Source organism: Plasmodium coatneyi, chromosome 5, assembly GCF_001680005.1.
Source record: "Plasmodium coatneyi strain Hackeri chromosome 5, complete sequence".
NCBI classification, from domain to species: domain Eukaryota; phylum Apicomplexa; class Aconoidasida; order Haemosporida; family Plasmodiidae; genus Plasmodium; species Plasmodium coatneyi.
The window spans coordinates 1,290,308-1,311,647 of record NC_033560.1 but is presented as its reverse complement, the minus strand read 5'-3'; the positions used below and the strand labels follow the sequence as shown (position 1 = coordinate 1,311,647).

General features: G+C 42.3%; 4 protein-coding genes across 4 annotated transcripts; 1 reads left to right on the top strand and 3 right to left on the bottom strand.

Moving 5' to 3' along the window:
- Positions 1 to 25: 25 nt before the first annotated feature.
- PCOAH_00012440 (Uncharacterized protein) lies at positions 26 to 1,444 on the bottom strand (the record flags this gene model as incomplete). Its single annotated transcript, XM_020058053.1, has 1 exon — positions 26 to 1,444. One exon carries the CDS (start codon positions 1,442 to 1,444, stop codon positions 26 to 28), a length of 1,419 nt encoding a protein of 472 aa, XP_019913604.1.
- Positions 1,445 to 2,327: 883 nt separating this feature from the next.
- Positions 2,328 to 3,663, top strand: PCOAH_00012430 (Uncharacterized protein; the record flags this gene model as incomplete). The annotated part of the gene is made up of 6 exons (XM_020058052.1): positions 2,328 to 2,538; positions 2,718 to 2,776; positions 2,904 to 3,025; positions 3,163 to 3,287; positions 3,402 to 3,495; positions 3,597 to 3,663. The coding sequence occupies 6 exons, from the start codon at positions 2,328 to 2,330 to the stop codon at positions 3,661 to 3,663; spliced, it is 678 nt and encodes a 225-aa protein (XP_019913379.1).
- Positions 3,664 to 3,872: 209 nt separating this feature from the next.
- Positions 3,873 to 4,691, bottom strand: PCOAH_00012420 (Ribosome recycling factor; the record flags this gene model as incomplete). Its single annotated transcript, XM_020058051.1, has 1 exon — positions 3,873 to 4,691. The coding sequence occupies one exon, from the start codon at positions 4,689 to 4,691 to the stop codon at positions 3,873 to 3,875; it is 819 nt and encodes a 272-aa protein (XP_019913600.1).
- A 1,585-nt stretch (positions 4,692 to 6,276) lies between these two features.
- On the bottom strand, positions 6,277 to 15,579 carry PCOAH_00012410 (Uncharacterized protein; the record flags this gene model as incomplete). Its single annotated transcript, XM_020058050.1, has 1 exon — positions 6,277 to 15,579. One exon carries the CDS (start codon positions 15,577 to 15,579, stop codon positions 6,277 to 6,279), a length of 9,303 nt encoding a protein of 3,100 aa, XP_019913531.1.
- Positions 15,580 to 21,340: the final 5,761 nt, after the last annotated feature.

Genomic DNA, 21,340 nt, shown 5'->3' with positions numbered 1-21,340 from the left:
CTTATATACCCCCGTGGGGATGACGTTACCCCTCGTTGAACACATCCTTGGCCAGCATAGAGTAAAACTGAATCAAACTATAAATGTGATTAACCTTGTATATCAATTTGTTGTTTAAATTTATGAGCAAGTCCACCCCGTAGAGGTTAAGTTTATCCATGCTGTTTTTGTAAATGTAGAAGGCGGCTTCGCTTTCTGAGTGCTCTTCCTTCGCGTCGTTGTTCGACCGGGTGCTTATATTATTTATGAGAGACAGGTCGTTAATCTTCGACAGAGGGAGGATAAGTGAGTTGTTATTTTTTTTGTTGAAGAAATTTTTAGACACATCTGCCAAATTGTTGAAGGTGGCCTGCTGTTGTAAGTATTCATCTGCTGTCTCAGCGTCCTGTTCCTGTTGCTGTTCCTGTGACTGCTCATTTTCCATCCGATTGGTGGTCTGTTTAGTGGAGTCATTCCCCCCGTGGGTTCCACCTAAGGTATCCATCCCACCGGTGCAAAATTTCTTCCCACCTGTCATATCTATGATCCCCACTCCGGCCTTAAAAATGGTCTCCAAATTTTCAGACAAATTACAATCAAAGTGTACAATTTCGTCTAACTTGTTTTGTATGTCCATGGGGGAAAGATTTTCCTGTTTATGGTTCACATTTACATTTACTTCATCCGAGTGGGGAACCTCTTCCTCATTAAGGTTACCTCCGTTGGGATCATTTAAAAGAAGCTTAGCTTCCAAGATAGACTTTTCTATTAAACTTTTATTTTCTATACACTTGATAAACAGAGGAAGGTACTTCAAAAATGTGAAAATATTTTTTTTCAAATCGTTTTCACTCTTTTTGGACTCCACCAGGAGGTAATAAATTTCGTCTGTCGTTAGTTGAGCGCAGGGTCTACCGTCGTCGCTCAGTTCATTCGCATCATACACCACTTCGATGCTTTCCTGGTCAACTATTTTTACGTTCTTAATGAAGCTCTTTAATTCTTCTGCGGATTGGTTGTTTGTATCTGTTTGGTTTGTTTCCTCACCAGATTCGTTTGTTCCTTTCCCTGACTCTTCACAGGTTGGTTGTTTCTTTCCACCCGCTTCTGCTACGTTCAACCCCTTCTCGTCATCCTTCAATTCGTTCCTCTTCCTATACGCTTCGAACTCATTGAGGCACCTGCTCAGGAGAACCAAAAACCTCTTCTGCCACAACACACACACGTTTAGGCAAAGCAGTTTGTTTTTATTCGTCGGCTCGTTCTTCTTAAAATGTTTCTTCAGTATGTACTCCACCTTGTCTTCAAATAGATCACTTATGTTGTCAAAGTAGCTTTTATATTTTTCATCGATGAACACGTAATTGTCCTCTTTGCTCATTTGCACGTTGCTGCTTTGTGCTATGCTCTTTGTTCCATTTTGATTCACCCAGCGGTTTTTCTCCCTTCCGTAGTACTCCTTCATTTTATTTATTTATTTCTCTCCTTCTCTGTATGCGCGTCTACGCATGCGTGGATGAAGGGGAAGAGTTCTCCACGGTGGGTATTTTCCCCCCACGGTGTAACGATCTGCTTCCACTTGGCTAAGCCGGGATAGCTCCCACGAACTGACAACTTCCACCTCTATTTATTTATATATATATATTTTTTGTGTGTGCGTATGTGCGGCGTATGTTTCCCCTGAAGGAGATTACCGCTCAGGGTGAATGCGCCACGATGGGATGGTAGGCAGTGTCACGTACCACCATGACACACCGTAGCAACACTGCTCGGTACTTTTCGCTCGCACGGAAGGGACAAAATTCCCCGCGTTTTTTTATCGCGTCACAGCATGTTGGCACGCAGGTACATGCACTGATACATGAAAATATACACCCTTGCTAGGACTCGATTGGGAAAAACGAAACGTGCAATTTGTTTCCACGAACAAACTCTGATGATCATAAAAACGATGCGACTGCCAAACCGTTTGCGCAATTTTCCCCCGCAGAAATTTCCGGCGCACGATTTTTCACGCACCAATTTTCGCGGGGCAATTTTCGTCCCCGCTTTTCCACCCCCGCTCGCGTGTCTACTGTGCCCAAAAGGACTTTCGGGTCGGGTTTACTTGGGCCCTTTTTTTTCAATTTTTAGGAAAAGTGAACCACCAGAGGGGAGGAAGCATCTCCCTTTAGGGTTATTATGCAGTTATTCCCATCATTTGGGCGCTTTTTTGTGTATGTTTATTTTTTTTTTTCATATATATATATATATATATATATATATATATATATATATATATATATTTTTCCCTGTGTATCCCTCCCGAACGAAGCGGACCGAGCCAACGAGAAAGAACACAAGCGACCATGGGCACCCTCGAAGAAACCCACTTGCGCCAACTGCCGGTGGGCCTGCCCGCAATGGAAGCCAAACAGGCCAACGACCAGGCCAACGACCAGGACAAGGAACCAGGGGAGGCATATAGAAGGGGCCTCAGGGAAATCATAACGAGGGTTTACGTGGGGGACTATGAGGACTCCAAGAACATCCTGCTGCTTGGCAGCATTGGCATCACTCGTACACAGGGGAGGGGAAGTGCCAAATGAGCAGATAATGGCATCACATCGAATAGGCAGAGAGTGGAATCTCATCGAATAGGCAGTACAACGGAGAGACAATCATACGATGTAGCCGCACCTGCAGTGTCGGCCATTAGTTAAATGTGGACAACCCGGTGAACCCCCTCCTTGCCGCAGACATCATCATCGTAAGGTGCAATGAAGAATATCAAATGGCCAGGATAATTTACCCACATGTAAGTCGGTTCTTCTGCAGGGGCGTGCATCTACCTTTATTGGTCAGTATCTCCGCCAGACATATGAATCCACCCTTTGTGCACCTTTTACCTTCCAACGGGTGTTTTGCCACCCCTACTGACACAGAAGTTCGAATACTACATCATCGACCTGGAGGGCAACTATAACTTCACCCACTGTACTCATTTGAAATTTCTGCTGGACGAGATCCTTTTTGAAAATAGCGAAAATAGGGTCTTTATCCACAGGTATTAAATTGGGCAGAGTGAACACGCCCAACGCGGCACTTATTAAAATAACACAAGTAATTTTCCCTACGCTGGGTAAAAAAAAAAAAGGGGTTACACAGAGCACCATCCCGTCACAACGTTTATCTACCCTACAGCTACATCTCCCTTGAAAAGATTCTCTCCCTGCTGGTATTCTACATTGCCACAACGCTAAACCTCGACGTGGAAGACGTCCTCGCCTACGTGAAGAGAATAGTCCCCGATTTTTCCATGGGCACAGGTGAACCATGCATTCCTTTCATTCTTATTATAACAAAACAAGGTGCGAAGCATAACCACCTTGTCTTCCTACCCCCCGCAGTGTCATCCCCTCACATACTGCCCCCCCCTACAGGAGAGAGCGACAATATGTACTACTTCACCAAGAGGCACATGTTGACCTACTACCCAGGGTGCAAAAAAAAGAAAAATTTAACAGATAAAAAAAAGTGTCAGATGAAGACTTACATTCGTTCCGCTTCATTCATAACCACGAAACAGTGCTCACACTGCATCTGTGAAAAAAATTCCCCTGCCTTTCCACCCCCAGGGAATACACAAGCTACCTTGACGTGCGGGACAAAAAGGGGAGCCTCCAAGTTGCTCCTAAAGAATGAAGCGTGTGATTTGATCCTGCCAGAACGAGGTTAATCAGCACTGCATAACGCAAACAATGGTTTTTAAAAAAAAAGGGAATTTAGTTAGGGCAGATCTGCGAAAAGAAGCATCATTCGAGAGGCCGATTGGGGGGATGGACCAACTGAATAGCGTTAACTGGGCTAAACAGGCATATGTGCACCGGTACAATAACCTTTTTACAGCTTTGTCACCCCGCGTAGTGGGCGTATATTTCCTCGATCGCCTTGACCTTCCCCTTTATGTATCCGTCCAGCTTGTTCCGCTCGACGATCTTCCACTCCTCGCCCTGGAGGAGCCTGCCAATGTCGTCACGCATCCTGTGCCGCAGATTCCGCAGGTCATTTTTCATTTTTTCCAACAGTTCCTTGGCTTCTTTCCTCTTCTTCAATTTTACATCCTCCGTCAGTGGAGGGATATGCAACAAAATGTGTTGCCCGTCGTTAGACATAGTAGGGTTCCATGTATTATCCTTGACTTTCAAATGGTAAATAATCCTCTGCGCGTCGCTAGCCATATAAGGGAAAAAGTAGATCACCTTGGAAGACTTTACAACCACTTGGGCTAAATCGGACAGGTTAAAATTTTGCTTCTCTTTTGCGATAACCATGTTGTTAAAAAAGTCGACACTTAAATTGTTGTCATATATTTTTTTCATTTTTTTTTCAAAACCTTTTACAATTTCTTGTGCTTTCACGTCATATTCTTCGTAGTCTAACTGCATCGGCGTAGCATCTCTTTCTCGTTCGTCCTTCTCTCCATCACTCCACCGCCTCTGTTTCGCTTCCTCTGCTTCTTCCAACTGTACATTTTTTGCACCAGATATTTTTAAAAATTTGCGAAGCTTCTTCGTCTCCTTGTCCACTTTTTCTTTTTGCTTTTTGCTCCCAAATGGAATCTTTTGCACATGGAGTGGGGTAATCAAAGGAACAACTGAGAGGGGGAGAAGTAACTGGTAGTAATCTCTAGGCTTGCCAACCCGAGCTGCTTCCACTAGGAGCTTCCTCATTTGGCCCCCCTATACGGACGCCCACACTTTGCACGTCACCCCCCGAATGGAACTTACAATACCAACTGGGGAAGGCTCCACAAAGGGAAGACGACGAAGCCAGGGCGGACGCGTGAAACACCCGCGCATGTGCCTACACTTACGTGTATTCTCGTGAACGCCTTTAACTTGGCCTACCTCCCTACGCGCTCGGGGTGTTTAACCTCAACATAGGAAAAATTGGAAACACGAAAACGTCAGCCTCACTTTGCAAATCGCAGCGCGCATCTACACTGGATGCAAAAAAAAGCGTTTCGATCCAAAGCAGTGCAGAAAACTACCCTCGTTAGTGGCCACACCTTGGGGGTTTCAGCAAACTTGTTGAGCGACAGAGCAAAACTGAAAAAAAAAAAAAAAAAAAAAAACTCACCTAAAATTGTTACCCTTCTTAAGAAATTTTTTTTTTTACAACGTCAGCTGCTTCCACTCCGCTCAACTAGTCCAGGGATGAATAAAACAGGGGAGGAGGCACACTAATTTTCTTTTTACTCAAAAGTAAAATTTTGCAAGCATATATTAAGTGCACTTATTTGGGGAAGCGACATATAATACCGGCAATGCTGCTACACTACACTATGATACAGCCGGTGCGTAAAGTCATGCCTAGTCATCTTATCTGTCCCACAAAGAAAAAATTGTGGTGTATCAACCTTGGGGGGAAGGGCCAGGTTAGGGCACCCCTGCAATTTTATAGTCTCCCCCCAATATAAGTTGTCCTATTCCTATAAACAGGCACATATACTATACCCTACACTGCAACCGCGTGTTAACCATGTGGATGCACTCACCCCCCTAGGTAGTACTATTAGCCGAAAAATGAGCTGCCGCTTCATTGCCCCACGCACACATACACCTGCTGAGGAACCATCACACCGTCCAAAAAAAAAAAAAAAAATCTTCCATTAATTGATTAATTAATTAATTAATTGTTAAAGCGTTTTAAAAGGAGTTGGAAATATAAATAGGATTATTCTTGTCAAAAGTGAATTACAAAGAGAGAGAAAAAAAAAAGGCTCTTAACGCATCAACAACAGTGATGCGCAGAGCTGGTACAAACAAAAGCACGGCTCCTGCTGATGAGCCAACGGAGCGCGGGTATCCAGTACAAATTAAAAAAAAAAAAAAAAAAGGGATCCACGAATTTGGCTGCGAGTTTACAACTTGTGGAAACTCCGGCAAAATGCTCGCAAATTTCAAAGGGGAAAATTCCACATCAAACTCGAGGGCAAAATTAAAAGACAAACTTCAAATGAAAAACTTCAAAGGACAAACATCCACGGACAAATATCCATGGACAAATATCCTCGGACAAACATCCTCGGACAAACGTCAAAAGAAAAAGTTCAAATAAAAAGTTGAAAAGACAAACGGCAAACTGAAAAAACTGCAATTCCGCTAAACGGTCGGTCGGCTGTCTCCACAAAAATATGATAACATGGAAGCACGCGATCCAAAATGTCTGTCGAATGGGTCCACAAATTGGATCCCCGCATAATATGTGCAAGAGGGAAAAAGCATCCTTGTGAGTGATACATGTCTGCCCCCCTCACTCCATCGGCTGACTTTCATTATTCGCGTTGTACAAGTAGAGCAAGTTCGACAGGATCTCCTCGTTATCCTTTATCATTTTGAAGTTCTTCTCCTCCTTCTTGTTATTATAGGGCGAGTTGATTCTCCTCTTGCGCGAATTCAGAAGCCCGTTCTCCAGGCAGAAGTTGCGGAACGACTCCGCCTCCATCTTCGCTTGTGCTAGTCCCAATTTCTTCACACTGAACCCCTTCGTCTTAATGGAGTTGTTTATTATATACTGCACTCGATACAATTTCTTCGCATGGTCATAATATATTCCTTTCGGGAGGGACTGTTTTATCAAATTGATGTCTTCATCCCCTCCAGCGGATCCACCTCCCCCAGAGTTGTTCTTCTTACCGCCTTTCATCCCAAGTATATTCGATTCATCGTCGGATAGAATTCCCAAGGTACCATCTCCCCCTTCAACATTTGTACCATTGTTTTTACTTCCTTTCCTTTTCACCTTCTTCTTTACGTACCCACCTGCTGCACCTGTAGTACCGTTCCCTCCAGCGCCATAATTAAATCCACTCAGATACTTCTGGTCCAGCTTTTCATCCACCATGTGGTGACCATTTGCATACTCATTCGCCTTGAAGTTCTCGTAGTTCTCACCAAATTGGTCGTTAAAATTGTTGTAGTTTCCATTTAAGTGGTCGTTAAGGTTATTGTCATCGTCGTAGTTTTCATTGAAGGGGTCGTTAAAATTATCGTCATCGTAGTAGTAGTAGTCATTGTTGTTCATGAAGGAGTAGCCCATGTCCCTCTTCTTTTTCTTCTTCCTCGTGCTGTAAACGTTCGTTTCTTTTTCTGGATTCTTATCCTCTGCGTACTGGGGGTTTTCCTGCCCTTCCGCCGCGGCAGAAGTATCCGCTTTGTTATTATTATCGTCCTGCTCATTGTTGTTACCTTCTGGGGCGCTTTGCTGATTCTTGCCAAATAGGTTCAGATACTTTTGAAAAAATCCAATGGAAAGGTTCTTGCTTATGTCATTCTCCCCCTTGTCGTTCGTTACAACGGCGTTCCCGTTAATGCCGTCTTCGTTCGGTACAACGTCGTCTGCTCCTCCCTTCTTATCACCGCTGTTGTCATCTCCTTGGTCATTTGCCATAACGCTGCCACCCGCATGGTTCAAATTTTCGTCATCCTGTGGGAACACACCGTCGCCGGGGTCAGTGGCACCTCCCTGTTCGCCCTTCTCGGGCATCTGCTGTGCATCCTCCTGATCCTGCTGCTGTTGCTGCCTTTGCCGTTTTAGCTTCTCCTCCTTCTCATACTGAACCATGATCGACCTCAGGTAATTCTCGTATTCACTGTTGACATTGCTGGTGTTCCACTTCCTTCCCTTAAAGTAGGCCAGCCCCCCGGTCGGTTCCTCCCCCTCGAACCCGTTCCCCGTGCCAGCATTGTCCACCTCCACACCAGTGCCACTGCTGACCCCCTTTGCGGCATCCTTTCTCTCCTTGGCAAAGTTTAAAAATTTCTGGATGTCATGAAAAAATACATCGGGGAAATTGTTACTCAGTGCGGACTCTCCTCCTTTGTCACCAACTCCGTTCTCGTCACTGTTTTTATTAATGGACAACCCGCCAAGTCCGTTTGCCACGGTTACTCCGTCTGTTGCGGTTGCTCCTTCTGCTGCACCTCCAGTCGCTAACCCACTATTCTCGCTGGCGTATTTGACAAACGCAGAGATGCTCTCGGAAAAGTTGCCACCGTTTAGTAACAAACTGCTAACATCCTGGGGGGTATTAAAAAGGGTCCCTTTCCTTCCCCTTCTTCGAATAATGCCCATCGAATTCACCACGTTCACCATCGGCATTTTCTTTCGTTTCCCTCCGTTTACATCCTTTCTCATAACCGACTGGAACTCCTTCTTATCGAATTTCTTCCTCCCCCTCTTTCGAACACCATTCATGTAGGGCAAATTATTCCCATTCTCCCCTTGCAGCAGCAACTCATTCTTAACGCCTTGTAACATGCGGTACATGTCTGCGCTTTCAGCGGCGTTGCCCTTGGTCTCAGGACCCACGTCCAAACCTGACTCTCCTGGGGGGGCCACCCCATTCTCCATCTTCACTCCGTTCAACGTGGCCTTTAATAGCTCTTCCCCCTTCGTGTCCTTGTTACGCAGCATCTGTAGCATCGCCTGCAAGTGGCTGAACATCGCGCCGCTGTCGCCATTACCATTGTTGTTTCCTGGGGTCAGGTTTACCTCTGTAGTAGATGCACCCCCCATTAAGTCGTAACCGCTGTTGCTACCTTCGGCGTTCCCGCTTTGCATCTCCTTCAGAATCTTTTTACTTAACGCACTTCGAAAGTTTTCCAAATTATTTGCGTTCTCCAAAGTGGAGATGAAATCCTCGGCACCACCACCATCACCCCCCCCTCCGTAGTAGTCCTTCAATTGGCCATTAATTTCTATCTGATAATTGGTGTCATCGTTCGGGCTACTCCTCATGCGCTTGCTTCTCCTGCCGGTGAGGGCCTCTCCACTTTCTTCCTCCCCATCGAGAACGGGCTGTCCCTGTGGTAGTCCCTCCTCGACCTCCTTAACCGCACTGCTGTCCACCTTTCCATTCTCAAAGAAGAACATGTCATTATTCCCCACCACGTCATCCGCACCCTGGTTGTTACTCACCGCGTCGCCCTTCTCATTGTTGTTCTGATTTTCCTTATTCTTCGTTACGAATTCTTGCAAAATGGAAATGTCAATCTCATTACCCTTGTCATTATTCATCAGGTGCAGCGTGCTCGAAGCGGTGTTATTCCTCGTGGAATACCTATTAACGCTTGGACTTCCCTCTGGACTGCCTCCACCACCAACCGCGCCAACCGCGCCGTAGTAGTTGTCACTCGAGTCCTTACTCGATCCGTCCATGAACCCTTTCCCATTTCTCTCCACGCCATTAGTTTTCTCCTTCAATCGGTTCAAATTCAAGGAACTCGTTTTTAACTCCTTATGCGGGGTCGCATAATTCGTTGCATTATTATTGGCGTTATTCGCACTGCTAGAATATTTCTTGTTATAAAAGTAGTTAGAACTAACATACACCGGATTCAGCCATTCACTCTTCACAGGTATGTTACCCACTTCGCATCGATATAGAATGCACTGCTTTCTCGCCTCCTCCAAAGTGTTGTAATGAATCAAGCTGAACCCCTTCGTCTTAAACTTTCCATTTTCCTTCCACTGGCATCTCCAAAGCTTTCGTGCAGAGTCGAAGTAGACCCCTGTTGGGAGAGGACCCATCGGAATCAAGGAATTTCCATGAACGCTGCTATCCAACGCATCGTTGTTCATGTCACTCTTGTTGCTGCTATAAGGGTTGCTAAAATTTTTCACACTGGACAGGTTATTACTTTTGGTTCTCTTATTGCCGTGCTTCTTCCTCTTAATGAGAGATATATCATTGTCACTCGTGTTCTTCTTATCCTCCTGATCTCCGTAATGGTCGTAATATTTACTGCCCCTTCCGAAGGTCGTATTGGAGACGCTTCTCTTCTCACCAATGTTGTGGAACTTGTCTCGTCCCACACCCAGGAAGTTCTTCCCCCCCATGAAGTAGTCGTAGTACTCGTTTGGCTTGATTTCCCTTCTGCTCCGTTCAAAGCCGAACACTTTGTGACCTGTATTGGAGGGCGTGTCCAAATAGGCATTCGCGCTGGCAACCACATTCCCCCCCTGACCGTATGGATCACCATTTCCGCCGAACGGGTAATTCGCGCCGTATGTACCAAACGTCAGGCCGTCCTCCACACCACCGCCAATGTTTAACAGCCCGTTGTAACCAAGGCCCCCCCCGGACCGTGTTCCTCCAATTTCACTCATCGCTAAATACGCATCCCGCCGGCTACTTTTCACCCTCTCATAATTAGGGATGCTCGAATATTTTAAGTTCCCATTCGTCAACAAGGCATTCGCAGACGAACCGACCAGCCCTTCCGCTCCTCCTATAATCAAATGGTCTACGTAAAAATCTTTATCAATGCCTCGGCCGTTCCCAACATGGACGTTCATATTTATGTTCCCATACTGTAGTTCATTGCACGCATCTAAAGACAGCAAACCGCCTTCGCACAGATCGCCTGGGATAACACCCCCAATGGGATCAGCAACCACACCACCACCGTTGACATCTCCCGCGTAGCTATCCATCCCCCCCTGCATCAGCATCACACCACCCTTCCTACCATCCCCCGCCAAACCCAAATGGTTCATATTCATCACGTAGTCACTAAACGTTACGTACTTCAAAAAGGTCTCATTCTGATACTGGAAGTTGTCGTCCGTGTAAAGAAACATGAATGTGTGGGGTTCGTGTGGGAACAGCGTATACAATATTTCCGATTCGTGTATATTTCTAGGGAAGACGGTATTACTCAAAAGAATAAACTTCTTGTAAATAATGTCGTGCACCATCGAAATGTACTTTATCTTTATCTTATTCTTCCTCCTGGATAGATGATTCATTAAATTCCTATTGTACGTTTGTTCTAACAATTTGCTGTAGATGTAGTCATCACTGTTTTCGCGTGACCTGCGTGACTTCTTACTGCTTTCATAATTTCTGAACAAACTACTCATCTTGTGCTCGCCTTTCCTTCGGGTGGACGCACCGTCACCTCCGGAAATGTGGCCAGCCGTGCCACGTTTACCCTTCATTCCCTTCATCTTCAACGAACGCATCATCCCATCCTTCTTCCCCTCCGTGCTGCTGCAATTGCTCCCGCTATCCTGTATTGTTGCATTTTCATACAAATTGTAGAAAAACCACCAGTACGGTTCTATCAGCCCTTTCTTGTTCATCAGTTTGTACAACATCCTATTCCTTCCCTTGTTCCTGCTCCTCAGCCCTATCCTAGACACGTACTCCTCCGACGAGTAGTTATCCGCCGACTGAGCATTATTACTGCGGAGGTGGTACTTATGCTTCGACGTCAAATGGGATGCAGCGCTAAAATCGCTGGCATTCGAGTGGTACTCCTTCTTGTGATTATGTAAATTACCCACCTTATTGTTATCCGTCGACGAGCTGTAATACTTCATGCTGAAGGATTCCCCCCCATTTACACTTCCCCCGATTTCGTTGCTCCCTGCAGAGGCACCACTGTTTGGCACTCTGCCCTTCCCAATGGAAAAGTTCTTTCTCTTCTGTCGACTCCTCAACGATAGGGAGGTGTTATCCAAATTGTAGCTGACCTTCTTTTTATTCCTTAATTTGTTTTGCAAGTATCCCTCATTTTCGTACTTTCCCTTCTTCATGAACAAATCGCTGTACGGGTTGTACACCTGTAGGAGATTGCTGGGGTCGCTGTCGGATGAGTGCTTTGCCTCTGCTTCTTCCTGGATATGACCGTTGCTGTCCACAAGTTGAATGTGATAGTTCGTGTTCCCTCCGTCTCCCGTTGATCCCCCCTCCATGGGGCTGTTGTTCCACGCGTTCCCGTTCTGCTGCTCACTCGTGCTGCACTCGACCACACCGCTCATATCCCCTTCAAAGAATTTCCGCTCCCCCTTGGGTGTGTCCGCACCCTCGGGAACCGCGTAGTTGCCGCACAAACTTATAGGCTCCGAAAACTTCTTCATTCGATACATGGCCTTGTCCAGATCCAGCGTAATGACCTTCGTATTCAAAACGCCAATGTATAGACTAACCCTCAGCAGAACCAACTTAAATAAATTGAAGATGCACTTCTCGGTAAATAAACTTGCCTGGTAATATTCGTGCATAACACATAGCACATTATCAATAACCTTATTCTCATAGTCCACTAAATATTTCAAAGTTTTCTCATTCGAGTCTTTCTGTAACGTCAGGGAGTAGTTATAGTTCTGCTGGTTCTTCCATTCACGACCACCTTTTGGCTTCCCCTCCATAATTTTGCACACATAATATTCATACGCAAAAATGTCCGGAATCCACCGTATCCCTATCATATACCTATTAATGCACTTTATGTTACTCTGTAGCAAGTACTGTATGTACCCTTCTGCAATTTTGTGATTCTTCTTAACGTATTGATCAAAGCTCGTAAACTTAATAAAGACAAACTTGTTCAATTCGTATATGTATTCAGGGATGTCATCGACCATTTGATCTTCCCCACACAAATCGTTCACTATAATTACGTCGTTCTTGAAAAACTGACTGTTCATATATGTATTTTCAAAGCAGTCATATATATATGTATTTATATACACGTTATTTCGTATAAAGTGGATTATTTTTCTTCTATAGTTGATGGTCATTATTTTTGCCTTCCGTTTATTCATTTCAGGGTTTACCTTCTCAACGGGGATGATTCCTAAAGCGTTGCACTTTTTCTCCATCTCTTCCGCTAGGTTGCGCTTTGCCGTTTCGCCAGAGCCACCGTTACTGCTACTTCCGCCGCTAATGTTATTCCCTTCCAACAACTCCTGCTTCACTGTAACCTCCTGGGCCGGGCAATCGGAGCTCAACAGGTTGTCGCTGTGCTCCAGTTTGCACATCCCCGGTTGGCTGTCATTCTTGTTGCAGCTTTCATCGCCATTCTTCTCGGGGTCCTCACTTTCCCGATCCTGCTGCGCTTCACCATTGGGATTCGCTTCGCCATTGGAGCTGCCTCCACTGCAGGCACTCTCCGTTGGCACCTTCGCCAAGGGATCGCTGTTCGCCGATTCGCTGTTACTATTCGCATTGGGCCCGGTGCTGCCGCTTTCGCTCTTCACATAATTTGCCCCATAATAGGCACTCCCACTCAGCATAAACTGCATGGTGTTCTCACCACCCCCCTGCTCCATACCGTCAAGCGAATCGCCGTCCACGTACTCGTACTCACTCACCATATCGTGCACGTTTTCAAAAATGAAGATCTTGGACTTTACGCACGTCCCATATTTTATTTTTACCAAAATGACTAGCTTATTTCCCGTCGAGTTGTCACCTATCGGAAGGACCTTTCTCATGTCGTCTATCTTATGCAGGTAGTATATTTTTACGTTGCTTAAAAACTTGATATACTTCTCCGTGTCTGTGTTAAAAGCTACATTGTCCAAATCTATGTTGAGGTACTCATAGGTGAGGAGATTCTCATCGTACAAATTTTCCGAACTGTAATTTTCGTAACTTAGAGAATTCATGTCTATATTATGCAGATCATTACTGTCGTTGTTTTCGTAATTCCTACTAATTAGGAGTTCACCGTAGAAAGGCTGTTCGCCTGTTCTTGCGTTTTCAGCCATTCGTTGTTCGTCACTTAACTGCCCGTTACTTTTGCTTGCAGAACAGTCCGAGCTGTTTTGACTCCTCGCACGGAACTTATTCTTCTCGCTGCTCCCCCCGCTGGGGTTGAAGAGGCTGTTGTCGCTGTTTTCGTTCTCATTATTGCGCTCACTATTGTGCTCGTTATTGTTCTCATTATTGTTCTCATTATCGAGCTCATTATCCAGCTGGTCCCCGTTGACGTCCTCACGGGGGCGACTGCTGCAGGCGCTGCCGTTATTATTGTTCACGTCATCGTCATCATAATTCTTCGTGCCGAATTTGAAAAAGTTGCCCTGGTAGCTCTCACAGTTGGTGCTGTTGTTGTACGCTATATCCTTCTTGGAGTCATAGGCGTCGTTGCTCCCGTGCTGGCTTCCGTTCGTGCATTCGCTGCGGCTTCCGCTGTTGTTGTAGGCGTGTGCCCCATTACAAACTGCACCCTCGTCCAGTTCACCATGTTCCACTTCACCGTTGTCCACTTCGCTCCTCGCACTCCTCACCCTGTCCATTTTCTTCTCCTTCTTCCTCAAGTTCTTTCTCAAAATCTGGATGTACTTTTCCGCAATAAATTTCGCAAGGTTGAAGGAGATGTTCTTATTCACTGGCACCTTCTTCACTATGTTAGCTTTCTTCGTAACATTGTTGTACTTCAAAATGAGGAAATGTGGGGGGGGACCCTCGAACCGCATACTGTAGGAGTACCGAGGAAAACTCCTGCACGATGTATTCGTGCTGCTACTCCTGCTGCCATTGTTGCTACTACTAGGGTTGTTGCGCCTCCTTGAATTTCTAAAACTACTGGCCTGATTCCCATGGCCAATACCGCTGCTAACGTTATTTACAGCGGCGTTCTCACTACTACCATTACTGTTGGCGGTGTTATAATTGACGGACAGGGAACTGCAATACTTTGTCAAATTATCACTAAGTGGAAGGGGATCTTCATTTATGTTCTTGTCGGAGAAGAAGAAGCGGTTACTATAAAAATTGGGCTCAAAGGGAATTTTGTACTTTTTTATGCTTTTTCTGGTGCACTTATTGTCGACCGTCGTTATTTTTATCTTCTTCAAAAATACATTGTCGTACGAATTGGTTCTAAAAAAGAGGTTATTCGTGTTACACTTCTTGACTTTTACTTGGCAGGGCTTTTCGGTCGACGGGCTAGCGTTACCGCTACTGTTGGCGTTGCTGCTGTCATTCCCATTACTGCTATCGTTCCCATTACTGCTATCGTTCCCGTTACTGCTATCGTTACCGTTACTACTATTATTTCCGTTAATACTATTATTTCCGTTACTACTACTGTTTCCGTTACTACTACTGTTTCCGTTACTGCTGTTGTTCCCATTGCTGCTGTTATTGTTGCCGTTGTCACCATCGTACTCCTTATACTCCGTGTCATTATCGTAGTTCATAAAATTGAGGGACACCCTCTTGTAGTAGTACACATTCATGTCGTCTTGGCTCTTGTGATCACTTTGGTTTATGTCCCCGTAGTTATTGCAGAAGTAGTAGTTGTAGGTGTTCAGAAGGATATCCTTTCGCTCCTTCTCGAACGACGCCTTCATCTCTTCGGGGTTGAAATCTTTTATTTGAGTGCACTTATTCACGTTAACTTTCGCGTTGCCGTTCGCCCTGTCAGTGGAGTTCGCGGGAGTGCCGCTGTTCACACCGCTGATCAGGTCGGTGTTCGTGTCGACGTACGCGGTCCTATTGGCATTTTCACTAATGTTGGCGTTCACATGCGCACTTGCGCTTGCGCTCGCCGCAGGGTCCCTGCTACTCATGTTCACGTCACCACTGCCGTGAATTTCAACGTTCGTATTTAAGTCGTCGGACGACTTATCACACAAGTTATTATTATCCATTGCACTATTAACATGCGCCGTATCTTCTGCATTCATGTTCATTTCATCTTTGTAACATTGTATTGTGCCTTCTTCCTTGGGGTCTTCCAAATTTGTTTCATTTTTCTCGTTCTGTATGTGTATGCAGGGTAATACACTACACTTGAGACTACAACTAGTCATTTTATGGGTTCGATAACGTCAATTTTCGGTTGGTGCATGTATATGCTTTAACAATACCATGATATTAATTCGGCACATAAGGATATATACACACATATACATATGTGCTTCTTCCCTTATGCCTGTTGTGACAAAATGTGGGTGCCTTTTCCATTAAAGGGAGCGCGTAAAAAGACACACACCAAGGGAGAGATAAGCAGATATGCAAATATAAATTAAAAAAAAAAAAAAAAGAAGATGGGGCTTTTCAAAAATAAAATATGTACCAATAACAATGTTTATTCAACATTTTACTGTTTCTTGCTTGAAAATTAAAAAAGGATGCGTAAATTTAACAGTATAATTTAATTACGTTGGCAACAGTCCCATGTACGCGGGTGTACTTGCGTCAGCTTCTATGCCTGCACACGCGCACATATAGACATACACACATATATATTAAACCGTATATATATGTATGCGGTTACACAAATTAACACAAACAGATGCGCACATATATACATACAGATATGTACATATGCACATACAAACAGACACGAACACACACACTTAGGCAATCCGTGTAACAGATCTACGAGGTTAACGTAACGATGTGTATTCGAATGAACCGAACAGGGTTAAGTTAATTAGGGGGAGGTGTATTAAAAAAAGGTCAATGAGTTCAAAAAGCATTTAAAACCTTGGTAGAGTAAAAATATCAAAAAGAGGGGAATAAAGTGAACAAAATGAACAAAATGGACAGATTAAATGAAATAGGAAAAATAAATAGAGCGTAATGACACATACCTTTCTGGTCAATAAATAGTGACGCAGAGTGGAACTTTCAAAAATATAACTGCATGAGACATATGTGATAAGCATTAAAAATTCAAACGTACACAAACATCGGCAATGATACAACAAACATGTTATTAAAGAGTTAACGCTATGAAGGACATTCGCAGCGAGATAGAAGCGCGCTTCTTGAGTGGATTAAGAAACACGCGCGGGAAGCAATACACACATGCAAGTCGCACACGTGCACACAAATTTTACGATGTTACCGCGGGCGCCTTCAAACAAGTAGCTGAAGAAATTGTTATTGCGGAACGTGAACAAACAAGAAAAAATGTAAAAGCGCATGTAATGTGTTTGTTAATTCGAATTTTGACATGACTAAGTGGGCAAAATGTTTCACTCATTCGCTTTTTTCTGACGATAAAGCGACTATGTTGTGCGGGTGAACGTTGTGCGAGTTAACACCGCGGCATGTACATGAACACGATATGTACTGTCACGTAATCCTTCTTAAAAACAAAACTTCCATAAAATGTAAAATGTAAAATGTGGAGAAACACATAAATTATGTCGTAATGCAAGTAGGTGGAAATGTGGAAAAGAAGAAAAAAAGGCACTTACACTACAACATAACAATGCGCTCAAAAAGTTCAAATTGTTTATAGCAAACGAATGCGCAGTTATGTGTACATATGTTTGCTTTTATTTACATATGTATGAATTTTGGCTAACTGAATTAAATAAAAAAAAAAAAAAAAAAAATGTAGCTAACTATTTTTTTTACTGGCAAGCCATAAAAAATAGTGAGCAAAGCATGAACAATATAAAAAAAACAGTCAAAAAAAAAATATATGAACAGGCAATGTTGTTTTTTATGTATGCATTTATTTACATGTAACATAAATGGTATCTATAACAAGAATAAGCAAATAATTTGATAATTTGTGGTGGGTGAGAAAAAAAAAAAAATGAAAGAAAAAAATTTTTTTTAATTAATAAAAATTTACAGAATTAATAAAAAAACTTAAATGTTTAAAAATTAAAACCTCCTTTGTTTTCCTTTAATATACATTATTTATTTCCCTCTTCTCCTTTTTGCAAGTATGCAAGCGAGTAAGCATGTATTATGTACACGTATTTACACGCATATATACATGTGCATTTACGTATATTATATATGTACACGCGCAAAAACTGCTTTGACTCTTTCAAAAAATTTTTATAAATTGTGTAGAGTACGCATTCTGTCCTCAAAAAGGGGAAAAGCATGCCTTCCAAAAATAACAAGCCAAAATTGTTCCACGCGCTTTAAATGCTTTGTAACAAAAAAAAAAAACGGATGAAGGAAAAAACAAACACTTTTGTGGAAAAAAAAGGGAACAATTTTTCGCGTGCATTAAAAGTGAACAGCTGTGCGTATAAAAAAATGAATAACTGCGCTTGTAAAAAGATAAGCAACTTTGCTCACATTTAAAAAAAAATATACGCATCTAAAACAATTCGCACATGTATTTTTGAATGAAGAAAATAGGAAAAAAACATAAAAACAAAAAAAAGAGGCCAACATGCACTCTCTACGTAATAAGTTTCACTCATACGTGAGTGTACGCATTTTCCCCTTCTATTTTTGTATTTTTGTGTTTCTGCATTTTTGCACTTTTTGCCTTTCGCTGGTATCTACATATGTATACATGGCTGTTTTTTCTTGTGGGTGCATAAGGGCTTGCACACAAGCATATATGGTGCATGCGGTTGATGTACTTTGTGTAAATGTATATAAGTAACGCACACAGGGAGAAGTGTATAAAAAGGCAAATGCATACGCTATAGATACATATACGTATTGCTAATTTACACAACGCATATGCGCACTTTTACGAAAAAAAAAAAAAAAAAAAAAAGCGTATACTACATGAAGGTATGAAAGTATTGTTGCTGTTATTTTCCAAAGTGAAAATTTCGGAAGGTTAAAAAAAACGCACATGAGTTAACTGCACTCCACACGCCTTTTTTTTCTCTCTTGTGTGCCTTTTAAAAAATAAAAAAAAATAGGTAACCATAATGCAGACGATGGTGATGCAATGTACGCACAAGGTGATTTTTAAACGGTTTTTAATTAAACACAAACTTTTGCAAAATTTACGATTTTGAATGTTGTGAAGGGAAATTCACTAATTTTAATTCACAATTATATACAAAATTAATAAAAAAAACATAGCATCCTCAGGTGTGTTCTTTACTTTTGCATACATACGAAAGGGAACACACGAAATTGTACACGCATATGTAAAGCGCGCGCGTTTATGTATACTTGTAGGGGAGACAATTATACACTCGCTTCTTCACTCATTGCATACGTATTTTTTCAAAAATTCAGTGAACAGGTTGGGGGGAGAGGAACAAAAAATGAATTACACTGCAAAGCCGTTTGACGCGGCTTGACACGGTTTGATGCGATTGGCTGCTCTTTGCCACGACGCAGTATATACTTGTTAAAAAAAAAAAAAAAGGATGAATAACGTAGTTGTAACAAAAGGGGGGATATACATATGCAGCGGCACATATATTACATAGAAGGAGGGTTTATATCACTGGTGACTGCTTTTAACACACAAAACGTGCGCGTACGTCAGTAGACACAAGTTAAAAACAAATATGATTTGCAATTAAACCAAATATCCATTTACGTGAGTTATATGCTTAATTAAGTAAAACAAATTGGACACACATGCGCGCATACATATATGCATAAGCGAGGTCGCATGTATACACATGCTTATGCGTATAAATACGTTAATTAAAGGCACAAAATAAAAAAATTGAATTCAGTTTTGCCTCATTAACGAAAGCGCAAATGAGCATTTGCGCGAACAATCACAAAAAGTGTTTTAAAAAAAATTTTTAAACTTTAAGTGTGTAAAAAAAAAAAAAAAAAAAAAAAAAAAAGGAATTAAAAGGACTATATATGTTGTTGCATGCATTTATGTATGTGGCTCATTATGGTGTAAACACGAAGATAAGTTGTCATTGTTGTGTTGTCGTGAAGAACACTTGCAAAGCCGCTTAATTTTTGAATGCATGAAGTTGAATACAGAGGTGCGAGTGTGTATACACGTAAGCATCTGTAAGGACGCGCGTCAGCAATCACACCTTAACACGTACGTGTACACGTACATGTAAATGTAAATGCAAACGCAAGTGCTAACGCATAAAAGTGCGCGCCCACAAACAGGGGTTTACATGTACATATGTCGCATGACTGATGTGGGGTAGGCAAAGTTGCCTTAATTTTTAATTCGTTGAACAAGTTTACAATGAAAAACGTAAAAAAGGTTAATAAGAAAAAAAAAAAAAATGCAAGTGCATTTAAATTGTTGCAATGAATTTTTTGTAAAAAACACATGCTGTGTAATGTTAAATTAAATTACACATCTATACACGGAAGTATACATATCTACATGACGCATATGCGAGTGCACATGTAATGGAACGTTCACGCAAAAATTGTACCACGTAAACGTGAGTTCTCGCAAGCCCTAGGTACACGCAGATGGCTTAGGTATATAAATTTATGTTCTCTTCTCTCAAGCAAGCGAACGAAAAAAAAATTGTGCAAAACGGCGCACACCGTGTGGTGAACCGAGGGGCGGCAAAACAGCCAAGTGGTGAAGCGGTGAAACACACAACTTTTTTCTGCCGAAATTACATGTGCACAAATGTACATACCTCTCCCTTTGCGCATATACGCATTGGGGTACTAACATGGGGAGTGGTGTAAAGAAAAAAATTAATTCGTAAAAATAACGTGACTTGAATGTACACAAAAAGGAGTACTTTAAAAGGGGTGTGTGGAAGGAAGATAGAGGTTTGCCATCATGAACGTAGCAAAAGAGGTGTATAAGTTAAAAATGCAGCCATATACTATACGCACAAAGCAGTTACAGGTACACTGTGTTCACCTACATGTACGTACGTGTATCTGCACGTACACGCGGATGTACACAATAACAGTAGAGGCGTTACGTACGGTACACGGTTAAAGCGGTTTTACACTACACAGAGGTGAAACTTTACACTAATTAGGCAGTACATAAAAGTAAGGACCCATTTGCGGGGAAGAGGGGGGTGGGCATTTGCACACAGGTACATGTAAAAATTGCACGAGCCCACGTACATATGTATAATATTTAGGTAAGAACGGATTCATGACTTTGCTTTGCGCAAGGGGCAAAATTAGCGGTTGTAAAAAAAAAAAAAAAAAAAAAAAAAAGCAGAACATCGTTGCAACTTTTTTTTCCCTCTTCAGTTCAACATTTTTCTTTAGTGAAATATTAAACTATAAAAGAAAAGAAAAAATTGTAGATGTAATGTATCTTGTAAGGTAAAAGTTGCATCTTTCTGTTCACGAAAGAAACAGATCGAGGGGTGTAATTACAAGTTTCTAACTCTGACTTGTACGCAGTGCACATGTAACATGTACATATATTGCATGTATACGTTTTACGCTTGTGCTTTTTTCGTTTGTGTTAAGGTTAAAGCTTTTTCTCTCGTTCGGCCACCAATTCGAATGTGAGTAATTATTACGTTACGTCGCGTCACGCAACATTGCCTTGTTCTCGTTAATTTTTTTTTTTTTTTTTCGTTTTTATCAAGTTTGTTTTTTTTAGTTACACAACCCCTTCAGCGTAACTTCGTGAATGTGTTTAATCAATCGGTTCTAATTGGTTTATCGGTTATTCGGTTAAGCGGTTAAATTTTTTTTTTTTTTTTTTTTTTGTTCTGTGTTAATTTTTTTCTTCCATTTGTTGGCAGGTTGGTTGCAACTTTTTTTTTTTTTTTTTTTTTTTTTTTTTCAATTGCTTTACATGAACATGAACACGAATTTTTTTTCCCCTTTTTCTTCTGTGACACATTTCTTTTTTTTCAGCGCTTTAACTTTTTATTTGGCCTTTCTACTCTGTTCTTTCCGCCTAATGTAGGGGGC